This window comes from Pongo pygmaeus, chromosome 6 (genome assembly GCF_028885625.2).
Source record: "Pongo pygmaeus isolate AG05252 chromosome 6, NHGRI_mPonPyg2-v2.0_pri, whole genome shotgun sequence".
Taxonomy (NCBI): Eukaryota; Metazoa; Chordata; class Mammalia; order Primates; family Hominidae; genus Pongo; species Pongo pygmaeus.
In genome coordinates this window covers 40,921,350-40,941,641 of record NC_072379.2, presented here as the reverse complement: position 1 = coordinate 40,941,641, position 20,292 = coordinate 40,921,350, and the positions used below count along the sequence as shown (strand labels likewise).

Genomic DNA, 20,292 nt, shown 5'->3' with positions numbered 1-20,292 from the left:
ATGTTGTGTATTTTTCTAATTCTGTTCAAAATACTTTCTAATTTCTCTTGATTTTTTTTTTTCTTTTTTAGACCCATGGGTTATTTAGAGATGTGATTCAGGGATATTTCAAAGGTCTTGTTTTTTACTTCTAATTTAGTTCTTTTGTGGTCAGAGAACATACTTTTTATTATTTGAATCCTCTTAAATTTATGGCCCAGAATATGGCTTACTTTGGTGGTTTAGTACTCTGATTTTGTAGAATTCTGTTAAGAGTGTGTTCAGTAAGTACCAATTAGGTCAGTTGGTTGATAGAATTGTTCATGTCTTCCATATCTTTATTGATTTCCTGGCTACTTGTTCTCTCAATTATTGAGAGAGGGGTATTAAAATCTCCAACATAATTGTATATTTTTTCTTTCAGTTCTATTTTTACTTCATGTATTCTTAAACTGTTATTCAATTTTTAAATATTTGTAATGGTTATGTCTTCTTGATAAATTGACTATTTTATTATTAAGAAATGACCTTTATTCTGGTAATATTTTTTTCTTTGTAATCCCATTTGTCTGATATTAATAGAGCCATTTCAACTTTCCTTTGACTATTGTCAGAAAGAATAGTTGTCACTCGATACTTACAGGGCATTGTTCTAGGACTACCAATGGATACCAAAATCTGGATGCTCAAGTCCCTTATAAAAAATGGCATAGTATTTGCATATAACCTTTATACACATCCTCCTGTATATTTTAAGTCTTCTCTGGATTACTTATAATATCTACTACAGTGTAAATGCTATGTAAATAATTGTTATGCTGTATTGTTTGGGGAATAATGACAAGAAAAAAAGTTGTACATGTTCAGTATAGATGCCACCTTGATAGGCCTAACTACATTCTGTCATCTGCAGTTGGTTGGATCCATAGATGCAGAACCCATGGATATGGAGGGTCTGTGTCTTCTTCCATCCTTTTATTTTTAGTCTGTTTGTGTGTGTTCGTTTGTTTGTTTTTGTTAGGACAGAGTCTCGCTCAGGCTGGAGTGTAGTGGCGCAATCTTGGCTCACTGTAACCTCCGCCTCCCGGGTTCAAGAGATTCTCCTGCCTCAACCTCTCTAGTAGCTGGGATTACAGGTGCACACCACCACACCCAGCTAATTTTTATATTTTTAGTAGAGAAGGGTATTCACCATGTTGGCCAGGCTGATCTCGAACTTCTGACCTCAGGGAATCCGCCCGCCTCAGCCTCCCAAAGTGCTGGGATTACAGGCATGAGCCTCCATACCCGGCCTGTTTGTGTCTTTTTATTTGAAGTTTGTTCTTAGTTTTGCTTTTATTTTATTTTTTCTACCTAAGGTGACAATCTTTGCTTTCAGCTGGGGTGTTTGGACTATTTGCATTAGTGATGTGGTTAGGTTTGGTCTGTTACCTTGCCATTCGCTTTTTGTCTTATTTGTTCTTTGTTCCCTTTTTTGTTTTCTTTGGCCATTTTGCTAATTTATTATGTTTTATGATTCCATCTCACTGCCTTTATTGGCTTACTAGTATAATTCTTTGTTTTGTTATTTTTGTGGTTGCCTTAAAATTTATAATAGATATTTTAACTTTTAGCAGTCTACCATCGCATGATTTATTAATTACAGCATAAGAAACTTACAATTATATATATCTGTTTCTTCTTTCTTGGCCTTTATGACATTGTTCCCATACATTTTACTTTTTCTAGTGTTATAAACTCCATTTTACATTTTATTTACAGTCAATTCTCTTTCAAAGCAATTTAAACAGTAAAAATATCTGATCTGTTTATTCATATAGTAACTATTTCCTTTGCTTTTCATTCATTTATGCAGTCTATATTTCTTTGTGTTTTATATTTCTGCCTAAATTTCTTTCGGCTGGGTGTGGTGGCTCATACCTGTAATCCTAGCACTTTGGAAGCAGAGGTGGGAGGATCACTTGAGGCCAGGAGTTTGAGACCAGACTGGGCAACATAATAAGACCCCATTTCTACTGAAAAAAAGAAAAAACTTAACTGGGTATGGTGGCACATACCTGTAGTCCTACTTATTTGGGAGGCTGAGGCAGGAGGATTGCTTGAGCCCAAGAGTTTGAGACTGCAGCAAACTATGATCACATCACTGCACTCCAGCCTAGGTGATAGATTGAGACCCTATGTGTGAAAAGATAAATAAAAGAATTAAAAAAACATTTCTTGTAGTGCTGGTATGCTGGTGATGAACTCTTTCAGTTTTTGTACTTCTGAAAGACTCTTTATTTTGCCTTAATTTTTTAAAATTTATTTTCACCACATGGAGAATTCTAGGTTGACAGTTTTGCTTTGTTTTCTTCAGAACTTTAAAGATGTTGTTCTATTGTCTTCTCTCATGTTGTCTCCAATAAGAAGTCTGCCATCAACTCTCTTTCTTTGTTTGAAATAGGTCTTCTCTGTCTACTTTTTTTTCTTTTCATCACTGGTTTTAAGAAATTTGATTTTGATGTGAATTTGAGTTTTCTTCATGTTTCCTATGCCTGCAGTATGTTGAGCTTCTTGCATCTGTAGTTTTACAGTTAAATCCAATTTGTAAAAAACAAAAACAAAAACAAAAACAAACAAAAAACCTGGGTGATCCTTTTTCAAATACATTTTATGACTCCTCCTCTTCCTTCGGGGACATCAGTTCCACATGTATTAGGGAGTTCCACTCTTGAGGGAGCCTGTAGCTCATTGGTGATTTTCTTCAAAATTTTTGGATTCTTTTCCTTTCTATTTCCTTTGGATAGTAGCTATTTTCTTCTGCAGTGTATGTCACGTCATTAATTCTATCCAGTATAGTTTCCATCTCAGACACTCTAGTTTTCATCTTCAGAAGTTCAATTTGAATCTTTTTTCCCTTTGTTGAGGTAACTACCTGAAAGTTCAAAATTGGAATGACCCGGTTTGCTCCTTTTTTTTTTTTTTTTGTATTACTTGTTTGTTTTTTCTTTGTGCATTGTTGGTGTTACGTATTTTTCAAGTGTATGTTTTACTCTAATCTGCCTGAGTCAGTTTTTGAGGAGCACATAGAAGGATGTGTGTGCCTCATATGTGCTGGTCTTGTGTGTGAGTCCCTGGTGTTGGACATGCAGGTGGCCCCTGTGAAGTAGGAGCATGTGAGATGCGTGTCCCTCAGATGTGCTCACGTTGTGTCTGGGAGTATGGCAGCAATGGAGCTTGTCTTTTAAATGCTTTGGTCTCCATAGGGGCATTATATGCAGGAAACAGCTGCCTTTCCTTCTAATGGTTTATAGTGAGTCGTGGCTGCCAGATGTCCATGCATACTGAAGCCCACTGGTAGCCAGGATGGGTCATGTTTAGACTGTAGGCTCCAGGTTATATAATTGATGGCTGCAAAGGCCTGTTTCTGAGTCTCTAGTGTTGGAGATGCAGGTGGCCCCCATGAAGTAGGACCACATGGGATGTGTGTCCCACAGATATACTTGTCATATGTCTGAGGCCCTTGTGTTGGTGATGCAAGTGGCCCCTGTGAAGTGCAGGCTTGGAAAATTACACACAGCTGCAGTCCAAACATATCTTTCTCTATGAAGGTCTCTGTGGGAAGTTAAACAAACACAGAACATGTTTGCCTTAGTCTTGATAGTAGCTGATGGTTTATTTACCTCCTTAGCCATGGTTGATAGTCACAGATGTGAACAATATTTTTGACCTTTTCCCCATTTATTGGATACTTGTTAGATTTACATTTGCTTTAATACTCATGTATATTTGGGAGACTGGCCACACCCCTTTGAATTGATGAGAAGCACCTGCCGAGGCCCAGTCTCATTCTACCTTCACCTGTGGAGGGACAGGGCCCCTTCTCTGGGTGTCAGTTTTCTTAACAGGAACATGAACTGGTTGAACTAAGCATACAGTTCCTTCATCCATTTCCAGAAGACTGTGGGGCAGCATGGAGGGGTTCACTGTGTGCCATCTGCAGAGATAAGACAATCCTAGCTTGGCCAGTTATCAGCTGGGCTGCCTGGGGCTCATCCTGATCCCATTCCTCAAGTGGATGGGAACACAGCCCCTTAGTTCTGGTCATAACTCCAAGAACCCTTCTGGGAACATTTTTTTTCCCAATGAGAGCACCTCACATTGTTGTAAGTTCTCAGCCCCACAGTGACTGTTTCCTGGCGCATGCCAGAGATGCATTCAGATTTCAGATGGTACAAGTGGGTCCCTGATGGGGATCAGTGCAAGAGTAGACTGGTCAGTGTGGTGAGGTTAGACAACCCCCATGAGACATTCCCATTCCCTGGACTGGGCTTGAGGCTACCTGGATCTAAGTAATCATGTGGGATATGCTGAGCCAGCTGATGGCCTCTGAAAGTCTGTGCTAACCCCAAACATGGACACATCAGTAGACATTCTGATCCATGGGGACCCAACACAGAGGAGTATTTGAGCAGTGATTTAATGAGTGTTTAAGTTAGGATTGCTTGCATTCATATAATTTGCTTTAAGGGAATATAAGACAAGTGTTGTGCCGGGTTTAAGAATCCTCCTACAGGCTGACACAGTACTGGGCCTACTGGTCACAGACGACAAGGTGAACATTCATGATTTTATGGTGCAGTTGTTACTCAACTGAGCCTAGGTTCGATTGCCCAGCACAGTAAAGCCAAAATATCTACATGGAGGGAGAAATATCTACAGCAGGAGAAAGAAGGGCCTTCATTTGCAGGGTGCCAAGCAAGGAGAATTGAGCAGCTCCCGCTTAAGACAGAACCTCTCCTATGGCTTGCAAGCAAGGTTTTTAAAGGCAGGGGTAAATTTCAGGAAAGCAGAAGTTACAGACAAAATCATAAATCGATACGTGGTAGTTATACACTGGTTTGGCCTAAAAAGATGGGATATCTTGAATAGGGATATCTTGAATAGGACTCCTAGGTAGAGTCAAAGTCAAAGATTTTCTGATTTTTTTTTTTTTTCAGTTAAAACAGTTTATTTTCTTTTTTGCCTTCAAGCATCTGTTTAACAAAGCACATCTTGCACTGCCCTTAATCCATTTAACCCTGAGTTGACACAGCACATGTTTCAGAGAGCAAGGGGCTGGGGGAAAGGCGATAGATCAACAGCATCCCAAGGCAGAAGAATTTCTCCTAGTCAGAACAAAATGGAGTCTCCTATGCCCACCTCTCTCTACATAGACACAGCAACAATCTGATCTCTCCTTCCTTTCCCCACACTTCTCCCCCTTCTTTTCAACAAAACCACCATCGTCCTCATGGCCCGCTCCTGATGGTCGCTGTCTCTTCGGAGCTGTTGGGTACACCTCCCAGACAGGGCAGCCGGGCAGAGGCGCTCCTCACCTCCCAGACGGGGCGGCGGGGTAGAGGCGCTCCTCACTTGGTTAAAGAAGAGAAGTTTTGTTTAAAATGTCAGAGGCAACAGAAAAGAATGTCAGCTCTGGCTTGTGGGTGTGACTTCCTCCAGGCCCTTAAGGAAGAAATTTAGGACAAAGATTGGCAGTCAGAGTTCAGTCCTCAGTTCTCCATTATTTGAGGTCGCCAGCATATCCATTTGGGGCCCAGGTTTCTGAAAAACAACTCAGGGACATATGTTAAGATGTTATCTTTATTTTCTATAGGGAACCAAACATCCTTTAACTATTGTTAAAGTGACTTTAACTTCCTTGGCTATTGTTTTAAGCTACTGTTACGTTCTTGCTTATCAAGTTGCTCGTTTACCTCTCAGGGCTAGCTGGGAGCCTGGAATTTCCCTTGAAGGAACTCAGGATTTTCCTTTATTTCCATGCTTGTGGGGTCCTGCAGACCCCTAAGAGGGGTCCCTGCTCTATCTCACAATCTGACCATTTTGTTCAACCTTTAATTGCTAAAAGATGACATTATTATGGCTTGTGTTAGTGAGGTCATTATTTTTCATTTATTTTGTGTTTACTCTGGATATTTCCAAAAGGACTCATGGAAGCCACCCCAGGAGACAGAGCTGTCCCTGTCAAGTCTCAGGTTCATGGAGCTGTGTATTCACTTCCATACTTCCTGAGCCTTTCGCAGCCTTTGCTCTCCTTGTGGGTCCTTTCACTGGGCTTGATTCCGAGGCCAGGAATCACCAGGCAGCTGCAAGGACTGCACTCATGTCGTCCTCATGTCTTGGTTTCTGTGACTATAAAATGTGAAAAGGACACTGGAGAGTCTGTACATCCTTTGCTGCTCCCATACCCCCCAGTTCTGTGAGCTGCTAAAAAACTGGCCACGTTGGAGGCCTGAAGTGAATTCTCACCCGTAATGTAGCTCCAACAATTGTTAATGTCTGGTTAGTCTTATTTGGTCTCTACCCTCTGCCTTCCCTCAAATCCTAGACATCATCTCACTTCCTCCATAAATCCTTTAACTCTGTCATCTGAGAACATTTGACCTGGCACCACCACGATACCGTTATCATACCCAACCAAACTGATGAAAGTTACATCATCTCTAAAACCCAGTCTGGGCTCGGTTCATCCTTGTGTCTCAAAAATGTCTTTTCATCCTGGCTGATTTGTTCCAACGAGGATACAAATGAGACGGACATATGTCTTGATTGTCTTGCGAGATTTTTATATTTGGAGGTGACTGAACAATGACACAGACAGTCCCGTGCCATTGAGGGAAGTTTATTACTCACAGCCTGTAGACCAGAGGGTATGCACACCATGCCAAACAGGGCCACACAGTGAGCACCCAGGTCATCAGCAGGCAGAAGGAGGAAGGGGACAGTGTGGCCTTGAGCCTTCATTGTGGTTTCAGGGGAAGGAAGGGGTGGGGCAGGTTAAGCAGCTTATCAGGTTTAGGATTAGATAGTTTGAATAATATGCATGGGCTCTGGGCTATAGGAGTGGGCCCTGGTTTGTACCTGGCCAGGGGGTGATTTAGGGCAGGTAGGTGAGAATTAGATGAGACAAAGGATGGTCAGGGCATGGACTGGAGATGGGTTGGTTTGCATGTGAAAGTATTTACTGTTTCTAGGAATTAGCTAGTCTTGGGATTTCCCTTTTAGTCTTTAACAGTGCCCCTCCCGTTTTGGCCTCCCATCCTCTGTGACCTTTTTTTATGTGCTCCTCCTGCCCTCTTCTTGGCTTCTATGAACTGGTAGATCTTCAGGAGACTTAGTAGTTTCTTGGATCTGCTTTTGTTGTTGTTGTTGCTGTTTTAATAACCCTTCCCTGGGTAGCTGTGCATTTCTCATTGCTTCTCTCTAGCAGGCAGGTGCTGGCTACTTTTCTTCTTGCCAGGTTGAGGTTGATGGTGGAGTGGTTATCAGTGAGACCCGTCCATCAATGGTCTCCCATCCACATTGCACCCAGTGGTTTTATAGCAGCTGCCTTGCAAGCATGGCTGACATTTTGTGTTACATTTGACTTTGCAAGATGGAGGTTTTTAATTCCCTAATTTCTTCAGCATTATTAGCTTATGATTTTTTCTAAAAAAGAATACTTATTCAGCTATTTGGTTATTCTCAAAAATAGTAAATGTTCGATTCTTTTTACTTATCAGTTTTCAAAATAATAATCAACACCCCGTTGTGAAATCATGGATTTTCAAAAATTTGATGTGTTTTGATCGATTGCCGTCTTTTTTTATTTTTGGTGTTAAATTTCCTATTTTGGCAAGTGGGAGCCTGTTCAGGTTACTTTCTGTTTTCTTTTTTTCTTTCTTTTTTTTTTTTTAAGGTCAGTCACCTCTGAGCAGCATCTTCAGAGTAAGCATTTTTCTAGAAGGCCTGGTTTCTTTCAGTAGGAAATGGGTTTTCAACACCATAATCTGGGTTATAATTGGTCCGAGGCTTTTTAGGGCATTGAGATAGGATTTTTTTTTAGGAAAATAAAAATAAATTATGAGTTTATATTGATATTTTCAATTCATTTCACTCCTTGGATTTTTATATTTGTATCTTTTTGGTGATGCTGAAAATTCTAATGACAGTAATATTATTTGTTTCATCGTTCTATATATAGTAGGCTCAAAATAACATTGCCAATATTATTTTCAACAATAAGTCTGCTGAATGCAATTGGAGATTTCTTTGTGGTTATTTTTGTCCTTGCATTATATTCTACCAGACAATACAGTCAAATATGCGTTTTCTCATTGCTTGGAATAATTATTCTCTCTGTGGTCATGCTGGTAACAGGTTTATTTCATTTTGGTTTTGATCTTTTAGGTATCACTGTTTTTAATTTTTCTTTTTAGGCACATAAAATAATTGCATGGTTCAGTTCCACAGTAAAAAACTGAAGTCGAGGTACATGGAGAGACCCCTCCCTTGACCACTGTTCCTCCCATGCGTGTAGTTAGACGTTTGTGCTGGGTTTCCCCTTGCCCCTCCATGGTTCCTTTTGGTTCCTTTTTGATGCTGGTAGTGCATGCACTGTGAAACTGTTCCTGGAGAGTGCTTCCCAACAGGGCAAGCTGATTCCTCAGTCCTCCCCTGAGGCAGGGAGGCTTCCGGGGACCTGATTTGATCCTGTTGATGGACAGGTATCTGCAGAGTTCTTGTGTTTCAGCTCTTCTGCCCTATCTCTGTAGCAGGAAGCTTCCTCTAGGGTTTTCTAAAATTTCTTATTTCATTCTTCCACTGATAGCCAAACACTCCAGTCTTACAAAGTTAATTGGACTTGGCCAGTTTGGGTTTTGGATGCAGTCACTTTCGGGCAAAAACTGGATTGATTCAGTCTTTTCATCCTCTCCTTCTCCCAGGTATCTGTTTTCTCAGAATTGGGATGCAGTGTGCGAGTCCATGCGTCGTCCTCTGGCCTCTCTGGACTCTACTGTTTTAGAGCTGGCCCTAGAGCGGCCTTGGCATGTCAGAGCTCTGGAATTGGCAGTGGATCTTCCTGAGCCACTGACTCTCTGCTTTCGTCTAGACGTTACCTCTGTGCCCTTCTGGGATGGGTCCTGGGGCTGGGCAGGGTCAGAGTGCACTGGCCTATGTGAGCCCTTGTTGTTCTAGACCCTTCTCTGTGGCTGCCTGCTCAGGCAAGGCCATGACGGCCCAGACTGTCTGCAAGCTGCCTGCAAGCTCTTTAGGCCACACCTGGAGTGAATCAGGAGACTTTCCTATCTAGATTCTCCTGCAGCGGCTCTGTTGTACTGAGAAGCTTCTATTGTCATGTCACCTGCCTGCAGTCCTGTCCCTTTCAAGCCTGGGAGGGAGGGGGCAGCTCTTGTCCCTTAGGGCTGAACATGCCTCTGAGCCCTTGCCAACCTTCCATCTCATCTTCTTCTTTCTTCTTTTGGAGGAGACACAACACTTCCTGTGGTGCTTATTGCAGTGGACTCTAGGTGCTGACTTTCCATATTTATACAAAAGAGTCTAAAATCAGAAACACTAAAACCAATTAAAAATACCTTTTTTGATCTCTTAAGCTTGCTAACCAAAGCCAGGGCCTCTGAGATTAAAGACAAAATAAAGCAATATATTCAACATTTGTCCTAAGCTGTCTCCACTAGTGCCAGCGTGGTGGAGGTGGGTGGGAAAGGGATGCCATGAGGGCCCAGGAGAGTCCTCAGCTTTGCATCTCACAACAGTTTCCAGAGACTCATGTGTGATGCTGAGTGAGCTGGAATTGTGCATATGTGTGTGTATGGTATGAGTTGCCCAGGTTCTAGGAGAGGATTGCTGTTCTAAAGACAACTGTTCTGGACAATTTCTTTAGAATACACAAGCCCTCATCTGCTTGTAAGGCCTTGCCACATGACCATGTGCATGTGGATAGTCTGTGCTAGATGGCTTTGCCCTTGGTCCTCACACTTCCCACTCACAGCTCGCCCACACCATGCAGTGACGGTCACACTTGAGGCTCCGTGGGCATCTCTTTAGCTTTCATTCCCGTGTGCTATTTGTGCCTCCTTTTGCATAGGACTCCTGTAGGGATGGTAATTGAAGATTCCACCCCAGTCAGCCCCACAGCAATGTCCTTTTCTGCGGTGGCCATGCCAAGTCTTGGTGTCAAATAGGATAGTTGGATTGACAGGGTGGGCTGTTTGGAGCAACTGTACTGACAGGCCCCACCTTTGCCTTTTACCCTGGAGGCCCTGCTACCATCAGATCTGACTGGCCTGTTCACTCATGCACACTCATCCCTTCAGCAGCCTTGTCCTGCACACCTGTCCCACTCCAGGGATAGGCTTGTTCTGGACTCACAGAGATGACCAGGAGGCCCTGGTACCCACGGGACCCTGGAAAGATGCTGGGAACACAGCTCAGAGCTGAGGTTGGGGCAGGGACACTAGCAGTTGCCCACAATCCCTGAGTCCACTCACGAGCATGAGATGCAGGGATGATCAGGGACCCACATCACCCTCAAAGTCCTCGACGTCCAGAGCACAGGTCCTTAGAGTTGGGGATTGGCAACCCTCCCAAAACCATGTGCAAGAAGAGTTCCAGCAGCCAGTGGGCATTGTGGCTCTTGTGGGCTCCCAGAGGGGTCTTGAGCCCTCCTTTGGGACCTCTGAGAAGAAATCCTGATGTGTCAGGGCTATCATCACAGGTTGTGAGTGCTCACAGGGTTTCTAATCTCAGGGAGGGGGTGGGAGGCGGCAAGGGCTGGGTGGAGGAAACCTGAGTGTGAGGTGTGGCCGCTTCCCCTTCCTGGCAAGCCCTGTGCATTCAGGCCTGCTTCTGACCGTTGGGGACATTTGGGGGATGTTTGGAAGCAGGCCTGAATGCACAGGGCATGCCAGGGCAGTGCCAATGGGGACAGGGCAGTGTCTCAGGAGGGAGCCCAGAGCTGACTGTGGGCCTGGAGGCTCTGGTGAGGATGGCTTGAGAAGGCTGGCCGGTCGCATCCCTGGTGAATCCCTGAGGGGCCCTGCCTTCAGTTTTGCAGGACAGAGACTGGCACTGGCAGCCCACCCTGGGGTCCAGTGAATGGTCATTCAAGCTGCGCCCTGAGGGGCTGGCACTGGAACCAGGCAGCAACCCTGTGTCCAGGTCACTTTTGTGGCCTCTTGGCTGTACCTTCCCTGGGACAGGACATGGTCCTTTCTGTGAGTACTGACTGTGGTTCCAGGCCCTGTCATTGCTGCAGTGACAGTAACCATGGTGCCACTGCACGGAGACCCTTGCCCAGATCATCACTGGTCCTCCAAGCAGGCATATCCTGACCCCTTTGAAACATTTGGACACCTGGGAAATAGCAGCTGTGGGGCCAAGCAGCCTGCCCTTGGGTGGAGTGGACCTACCTACCCAGCTCTGAACTCATACTCTCAGGCCCCTGACACAGGCTCATGTCAGCTGCAGCTCAGCCTGCTGGGGGATGAGGGCAGGTGGGAAGGCCCCCTTCTGCAGATGAGGAGGCCAGTGTTCTAAGGGCTAAGTAGTTGTCACAGTCATGCAGAGATGGAGGGGACCCTAAGTGGCCAGACCCTGGATGTCTTTGGACTGTCACCAGCCTCTCTGTGACCAGCTCCCTGTCAGCAGGAGAAGCCTGCTGGGCCCTGACAGAGCAGACTCGGACCCTGGGCTTTACAAGGCTGGCCTCAGGGTCCATCTCACGGACTGAAGTCTCTGATCACCTCCTCCCCTTGTCTCCTGTCCACGGTCTTGGAGTGCTGAGGGAGGCTCAGTGGTGGAAGGAGCTGGGCAGAGAGCCAACTGTATGCCCAACAGCGCCCCCTCCTCTGATGCTGGGCGGTGGCCAGGGCCATCTCTCAAGGTCCCTGCAATGCCAGGCCTGAGGGCAGCTCAGGACAGCAGCAGGGTCATCAGCTGTCTGCTCAGCTCTGGGAAGATATTCCATGGACAGGCCATTCAGCTGCTAGGCCAATCCCTGCTCAGCCTGGGAACTGGGGCTCCCAGCGGTCGGTGTGGCCTGTCCCTGTCCTGACTCACTCTGTGCTGGCCCTGGTTCCTTTTCTCTAAGAATGTGGGGCACAGGTGAGCACAGGGATCATGAGAGCTGATAATTCTCATCCCAAATGCACTTGTGTTAACTCAGCATTCGACAGGACCTGCAGGGCCCCAGTCATTTGTAAGAAACCAAAGGATCACATTAAATATAAGCCACTGATGTGTTCTCAGAGTGGCTGGAAGAGTTCTGTGGCCTTATAAGACCATCTCAGGGGACTTGTGAGGTCCTTCCTCATCCAGCACTGTGCTTGTGTGAGGCTGCTTCCTTCACGGGCATCTGCAGAGATAGCACAGCACGAAGGCTGGATGCAGAAGTGGGTCACAGAATCCACTGTCTGTCCTGGAGACGACGGCACCACAGAGGCTCACAGAAGTGGACTGCAATACTGTGCTTCTCACTCATTGTCTTTTGTTTGGGGAAATGTCATGATTTTTCATAAAATGTTATTTATGTTAACATGCAGTGGATTCACTATTATTTTAAATGCATTTGTACATGAAAAAATTCTTATTGTTAAATATCAGTAGCTATAACCCACCTACACAAAAAGTTTTAGTTTTTAGTGAGTCCTCAGTGATTTCAAGACATAAAGGGGTCCTGAAATGGAAATGTTTTAGAGCTGCTGTTTTAATGTTGTCCCTGAAATAAACACAACAGTCGTGATGATGATCCCAGTTGACACTGATTGATCCAAGTAAGACAATACAGGGTCTTAGAGTTAACTCTCTCCACCTTCCATGTGCCCTGTGAGGCTGGTGCTGCTGTTCCTATTCATACCACTGTACAGATGAGCAGATGGACATTCAGCTTTGGCCAGTGCCTTCTGCCTCCTGGGAGTGTGCCCTGTGGGTGGGAAGGTCAGAAGCCCCAGGGACACCCAGATGGGTGAGAGGTCCACCCTTCCTGGGGAGAAGCAGCTGCTGGGGGGAATCTAGCACATTCCAGAGGGCTGTCCATGATGGTCTGCATGGCGGTTAAGGGAGGTGACGTGGGAATAAAGGGAGTTGGTGAAGATGCCCCATGGAGGTGGCATTCCAGCCGGACCTTGAACGATCATCCTGTAGGGTTGGCTCAGTGAAGCAGACAGGAGGGATGGATCCCCGAAGGGGAAAGAGGCCATGAGCGAGGTATGGGGAAAGGGAGAAGGAGATCAGTGTGAGCCTGGTCCCAGCCCTCAAGACTGTGCTGACCACGCAAGGGTGTGGCCTGGGTGGGAAGGTGGTGGCCCAAGTGCAGCATGTCTTGCCAGCGCTCTGTGGCCACCAGTGTCTAGAGGTGGTGGAGCCAGCAGTGGCGCTCACAGCCACTGAGCACTGTCTCTTACCGTGTGCCTTGCCCTTCCCTGAAGGAGAACCACTGTCGCCGCATCAAGATTCTCGGGGACTGCTACTACTGCGTGTCGGGCCTCACCCAGCCCAAGACTGACCATGCCCACTGCTGTGTGGAGATGGGACTCGACATGATAGATACCATCACGTAAGTACCCCATGGGGCTGAGAGGAGTGGCCTTGGGCATCTACACATTGAAATCCTAGAAGCTGAGCCACCTTCTGCCCCATGTGGGCTCCCCTCTCAGGGCCTCGCTTTGTCCTGGTGGGTCTGTCTGAGGCTGCAGAGAATGATGCCAGCATTAGGAGGATGCTGGGTTCAGGAAAGCGTGAAAGGATGCTTCCGTGATTCCCTGCCTTTACATTTCATGTGTGACTGTATTTCTTTGTCCACAGGAATCCTGCATATTGTCAGGTATGCATGAGTCATACAAAAATAAATTAGTTTTTAGCTTAGCCAGATAAGACATACAGAAAGGTTTGGCCCCAGTCTAACTGAATTCTCTATCAAAAGGAAGTAAATGTGTGTGTTTCTCTTCACTCAGCAAGATGACTGGGTCTCAGGTGCTCTCTGTGTGGGGAGACAGGCTTGGGATCGGGGCAGGTGAGTCTTCATGGAATGAATATTACACCTGTGAGGCCAGGCCTGCCCATTTCTTGGTCAGTCTTATGTTGTCATTGTCCTTATCAGAGACTGGGATGAAGACACAGATGTTTTTGTCAAGTTAGGGAAGGTGTGGAGCTGGAAGGCTGAGCTAATGTATGGAGTGTAGATCCAAACAAACATCTCAAAATGTGGAGAGGTGGGTATGCTCCAGTGAGATGGGGCCAACAGGGATTGGGGCATAGCTTCATACCTGGAGCGGAAAAGTAGTAGCATAAGAATTTTGTAGGGAGACGATGGGTAGTTGCAGGTGAAAGGATGCACAGGCAAACACCCCAGCCAGCTAGACTGAGAGATGGGGCGAGACTGCTGGCTCCCTTTGCCGCATCGCTGCCTCGTGGGCTGCCCCATGCAGTGCTCCTGCAGACAGTGTGACTGGAAGGAGGCGGTTGGGAGGAGGCTGGCACCTCAAGCATTGTGCCCACTTCTGGCACCTGTGTGTCAGGGACACGTGAGCAAAGCCGAGCCCTGAGGGGCAGCGGTTCTCCAACACGGCTTCATATCAGAGTCGTCTGTGAGAACCAAAGTCCCTGATGGTAGCTCCACCTCAAGAGCCCGAGGTGGCTGGTCTGGAGTGTGGTCTAGGACTGAGAGTGGAAAAGCCCCATCAGCTGACCTCAGTACACAGCCTAACAGAGAGCCATTGCCCCAGAGAAAAGCAGCCTGGCTGGGGGAGATGCTGGGCAGAAGCGGGAAGGAAGGAAAGCTGCCTGGTGTGGAGAAGACTTAGAGGTGATGACTATCACCTGTTCTCTGAAAGGATGGGACATTATCACAGCATATCATATATATTGTATGTTGCATCTTAGATGACATCATACATCACCTTACATCATGTATCACTTGTATATCATATGTCATATGTTACATGCCACATCATGTTTCATATAATATATATCACATATTCTATCACATATCACATCATCTACCATATAACATATCACATATTGTATCATATATCACACATCATATAACTGTCTTTCATATTTCATAATAGATCACATCATATCACATTATGTCATAAATAACATATCACATCACATATCATATGCTATTTGTGTGTATATAGATAATATATCATATCAGATCTAGTTTTGTGTGATCTCCTTGTGGGAAAATGAGGCTCTGTAGGTGGATGCTTTAAGGAGACAGATGTCAGTCCATTTGCTTAGTAAATATTTGTGAAGCCCCCACTCGGTGCTGAGCACAGACACAAGCAGAGTTGAATGATGTGGGCTGACCTGGCTGACCAGGTGGCTCGTGGAGTTGAACTGGATGGCCTTGTGCCCTTGAAGGTTGGTGACCCTGACTGTGCCGACCGGGGTCCTCCTGAGAGGGGTCTGGTGCTTATTCTTGGCCCCTGATCTCCTTACCTGGCTGTGTGTGCTCCTGTGCTCAGTGACAGCCCATCTCTTGCTTGAGGTTCTGGGCCTTAAAGGGTGCTGTCCTTCCTTCTACTCCTGTTTCTGCCTTGCATGTTGATGGGTTATAAGCTGTTTTTGTGGATGCGCCTCTTCCTCACCGCTGCCCAGGAAGCCCTGCGTCTGTGCTCTGGTTCTGCACCTGGCCTGGAGCTGCCTGGAGCTGCAAACCCACCTGGCTTGCTCCACTTTCTGGTTCACTTGCTCCATGAACCTGTGTCCTCTTGGCCAGCTCTCCTGGCATTCCAGCTGCTGGCTCTCAGTCTGTGAGATTCTCCAGGCGTTAGTGCCTTCAGCTCCACATCTCTAGCCCTGCTATCTGAAACTGGTCTACCCTAGTGCCAGGGGCATCTTCCTGGGCCTCCTGTAGCTGCTGTCTGCTTGGGCTCCTGATTACCAGAGTGTTCCCAGGGCCTCAGGAAGCTCTACACACCAGAGTTCCTGTCACTCAGCTTCCTGGCTCTGGACCGGAAGAAAAGCCACCGAAGACTGAGCGCGGAAGATGCCTCCCAGCCAAACAAACCCTTCTTCCTCCTCAGACTGTCACAGACCCTGGGACCCACCAGTGTGTGCTCTGCATGGCCAGCCTTCTGTTGGAGCCATCTTGGCATCTGGTGCATCCCCTGCCAGCCACATTGGGCTGTGTGTGTCCCTGCCTTGCACATGCAGGATGGAATATGTTTATCAACAGGGGGAGCTTGCCCAGGCAGAGGAGGACACTTTATATAATGTCTTTCTCTTCCTCCTACCTTGGAGTGGAGTGTTTTATTTGAAACTTTGGAAACAGAAAGTTTCAGGTGAACGGGTGAAGTGGCCAGAGCTAACCTTTCCCCGCAGGGCTCCATGCTGGGCCTTGCAGCTGGCACACTGATTCTGTTTGCTCCCCGCCACTCCTCAGTAGTAAGTCTGCACTCTCAACTGCATTTTTTTCCTATCTTGAGTCTGATTCTGTTTCAGAAAGCCATTCCCATCTCCAAAGGAGTGGGCTATGCCCCAAGACACTAATTTCAGTAGTTGCCCACTGACTTCCTCTTTTAATAGAGTCCTGGGTGGCAGGCTCAGTGCCTGAGTGACTAGGAAGGAGAGGGGCCTGCAGGTCAGATGTGTCCCTTTCCAAGGCCCACAGAGAGGTCTGTTCCAGGCTTGGGGAATTCTGAGTGGGCAGAGGAAATCCTAAGGCTAATACATAAGGGATGTGTATTAGTCTGTTGTCACACTGCTATAAAGAACTACCTAAGACTGGGTAATTTAAGAAGAAAAGAGGTTTAATTGACTCGTAGTTCTACAGGCTGTACAGGAGGCATGGCTGGGAGGCCTCAGGAAACTTACAATCATGGCGGAAGGCAAAGGGGAGGCAAGCACGTCTTCTCATGGCGGCAGGAGAGAGAGAGCAAAGGGAAAGAGCTACACACTTTCAAACAACCATATCTCATGAGAATTCACTCACTATCATGAGAACAGCAAGGGGAAAATCTGCCCCCATGATCCAATCACCTCCCACCAGGTCCCAACATTGGGAATTACAACTGGACATGAGATTTGGGTGGGGACGTAGAGCCAAATCATATCAGGATGGTTTGGCTGGTTGGAAGATTCTTGAAGCATCTCATGAAGACTCCGTGGTTCCAGAGGCTGCTCTGATAGAGGGTGGGGGTTGGGGCTCCATTGTCAGCCTCTTTTCAGGCCAGTGCTTTGCTGGTAGCACAAGAAAGAAATTGCTGCAGGTGCAGGCAAGCATGCAGCCAGAGCTGGGTCTTGATTTCTGAGGCTGGAGAAAGTCTTTCCCTTGTTGAACAAGTGGGAAAGATCTTGTTTTATCACTTTGAAGAATGTTTATTCCTATGGGAAAAACGGATAGACGTATTTTCCTTTTCTGATCTGTAAACATAGGCCTCCCATGCCTAGCATCTAGTCCCTTTTCATGCAGATCAATCATTTGGGAAGAGTCTAGGACCCGTTTTGTCAAATGCCTGTGGGCCTAGTGAGGCTCCAGTGTGAATCCAGGTGGGGCTGAGAGAGGTCCTCTGAAGTGCAGGGTGGGGCATCTCTTTGTAAAGACACGGTGAAGAATGCTGGACTTGAAAGTGGGATCCCAGGGCCCCTACCTTCCTCAGCCACCCAGCTTAGCCAGCCTGGCCCTCTGGGAGCCACAGCATCCAGAGGCCAGAGCAGTGGGCTGGGGTGTCTCCAAGGCTCTGGGCTCCTGCAGCTGGCCCTGGGAAGTCTGACCCTGCCCCCAGCTTACTTGCCCTGACCTCCACCTCTCTCTCAAACTTGGGCTTTATTTAGGAGTGTGGTATACTATTTTAAGGAAATGCCTGTTAATTTTTATTGGTATGATTCTTAGTGAATGCTTTAAAAGTGATATACATTCCCTGTTTGGGCCAGATGGTTCCTGTCTATAGGAGAGATGAAGATGGGATGAGAAGTATCCTAACTGTCCAGTGAGTTTGGTGACTGTGCTGGTCTTGCTCCTGAAGAGCTGTGTGACCCTGGACATGTCCCTTTTGTCTTGGAGCTTCAGTTTTCCCCCTCTGTAAAATGGCCGATTCTGCCTCATGACATCCTGTCTCTGAGCCCACAGAGCATTGGAAAGATGAGGGTGGCAGGACCAGCCTCCCAGCTGCTGCAGCCAGGCTGACAAGACCAGGCCCTGTGCCCTGAGGTTTGGGGCCAGTCCTTGACCTTGAATTTCCAGTGGGATTTCTGCAGGACTCCCCGCGATGCCCAGACTGCAGGGACACAGGCAGCACATCAGTCCCTGTGTCAATCTGAGACCTTCCGCGTGATGAGAGTCTCAGTCTGAGGCTTCCCAATGCTCCCTCTCTGTATTCCATACCTGGAAGTCATGTGTGACACTCTTGGGGCAGAAAGAAGGGGGCATTTTCTCCTGCTGGTGAAGTCAGATGAGGCCTGAACCCATCCCTGGGGCCTGGCTTGGGGGATGCTCAGGTTTGAGTCCCTCTCCCCCACTGGAGCTTTGCTCTGTGTGAGATCTGTGCTCACCCACCTTCTTCTGCTCATACCCCTCCTCTCTGACACACACCACCAGCTCTGCTGCTCTCCCAGAGTTGCCCTGAGTATTAGGTCACCCTAGGAAGTTGCTCCTAGCCAGCCAGTTCTGGCCTACCAAAATGGCATTTCATATGGTTTCAGCTACCTCATCCCCAGCTGCTGTGTTTCCTGAGTAGGCTGAGGGGCTTCTGATTTCAGGAACCTGCCAGATTCCTGGCTCCCATCCTTCAGGCGATGCTTCAGGTTCCTCGAGTTCTTAATTTTCTTTGCATTAAAATGGAGAAATAGTGTTTGCATCTCTGAGTTGTTTTGATAATTTAATGAGATCTCAGATTAAATGGGCCTGCATAGACTGGGTTCTAGCAGCCGCTGCAAGTATTGATTCATCAGCTCCCAGAAAGAGGGAGCCGGTGGCCAATTCTGCTGGATTCTATCTGAAGCCACATGGTTCTGTGTACCCATAGGAATGTGGATTTGTCTGTCCACTTCATGGGGGAAGCCTTGTTCGTGACAGGTGATAGGCAAACCATGAATCAGATTTTGAACGGGAACCTCATTCTTCCACATGACCACCAAGTATGCAAGCCACCATCTTTGCTAAATAGACTCAATCCAGATGCCTTGCTGGCAGTGTGTATTTTTGGTTTACTACGTTGAGTTAAATTAGAAGTAAATGGCATGTGCCTTTCCTCCCTGACCCACTTTTGAGCTGCTAAGTTCAGCTTGTGTGTGCTGCGGTCGTCAGTATAACTGGATTGTCCCCCAGCCTGCATCCCTGGAGGTCGTGTGAGAAGGGATGCCTGCTGGCTTTGTCTGCCTGGCACTTGGGCTGTCCCCAACAGTATCTTACTTTTTAACAAGGGGGCTTGTGTGTGAGCCATGGAGCATGCTTCAGTTTCTCAGCGCAGAGAAACTTGGAGGATTACTTCCTCTAATTATTGGATTCTAGTTTTCAGAGCCAGACCTGTTGATACATTTAGGGATGGATTTTCTGTGGGAGAGGTGATGCCTGTGTGCACACACTTCTACAACCACCACACATGGTTTTCCCTAAAATTTTAGGGGACATGGAACTTCTGAATCTTTATATTCTAGATGGAGAAGCTGCATTTTTACAGATGGGGAAACTGAGTCCTAGGTAGGGAAGGGAGGAGCCCAAGTTGAGGTGATGAGCTTGAACCACCTGAGGCTGAAACCATTTGCCCCACCCTTCCCACCACACAAGGATGGGGGCTTGGAGGCTGCTGCAGGCGTGTGTGTTGTTGTTATTTCTAGAAATTCTGCCTAGGTGACAGTAAATTGGCCTCTATAGTGTCCTCTCTCCTCTTCTTTTCCTGTTATGTGCACAGCTATAGCTATAGTGCTTGAAATAATGGCTGACACTCAGTAGATGTTTGTTGAACAAATGAATGAATATATGCTTACTTGTCCTTCACTTCCGAGCTTCAGTGCAGCCATGACTAGGTTTCAGCTCTGCCAGAATTTACTTACGCCAAGGGGCCAACAGTGGCCCCCTCTGCCAGAGATGGGTTGCTTCCTCATTTCTTTCCTGTTGGGGTCCAGCTCAGAGGACCAAGTTCAGGGCTGTAGGCGGTGGGCAAGTGTCAGACTCTTCCTCTGCATAAAAAACACCTGTGATAAATAAGTGAACCTGAGAGCACAAGTAAAGAAAAAACATAGTACAAATAAAGCCAAGAAAGTCCGTGGAAATTCTGTTCCTTGGAAATGAAGTTAAAGTTCTGTTGGATTTAGACGAAGCCAGCTTGGGCATCCCAGGAATGGTGAGACCAAGAGGAGTCACTATGAGAACAGTTCTGGATGCATCAGTTTTTTAGAAGTAACTGTTCAGTTAACTGCAGATCTGATGTTACCAAGAATTGAGATATTTGAGGCAGAACCGACTGGGAAAGATTGGAGATGGAGAGTATAGGTAGAATGTGGTGGCGTGGATTTGGTTGGAGGCTGGTCGAGGTGCCACTTGCTAGG

General features: G+C 46.7%; 1 protein-coding gene across 1 annotated transcript in view; it reads left to right on the top strand.

Moving 5' to 3' along the window:
• ADCY1 (adenylate cyclase 1) overlaps positions 1-20,292 on the top strand; it is a 147,450-nt gene that overhangs the window by 61,786 nt on the left and 65,372 nt on the right. The window contains exon 5 of the mRNA XM_054494800.2: positions 13,227-13,354. Coding sequence (XP_054350775.1) covers positions 13,227-13,354 — 128 coding nt within the window. The remainder of the gene's footprint in view (positions 1-13,226; positions 13,355-20,292) is intronic.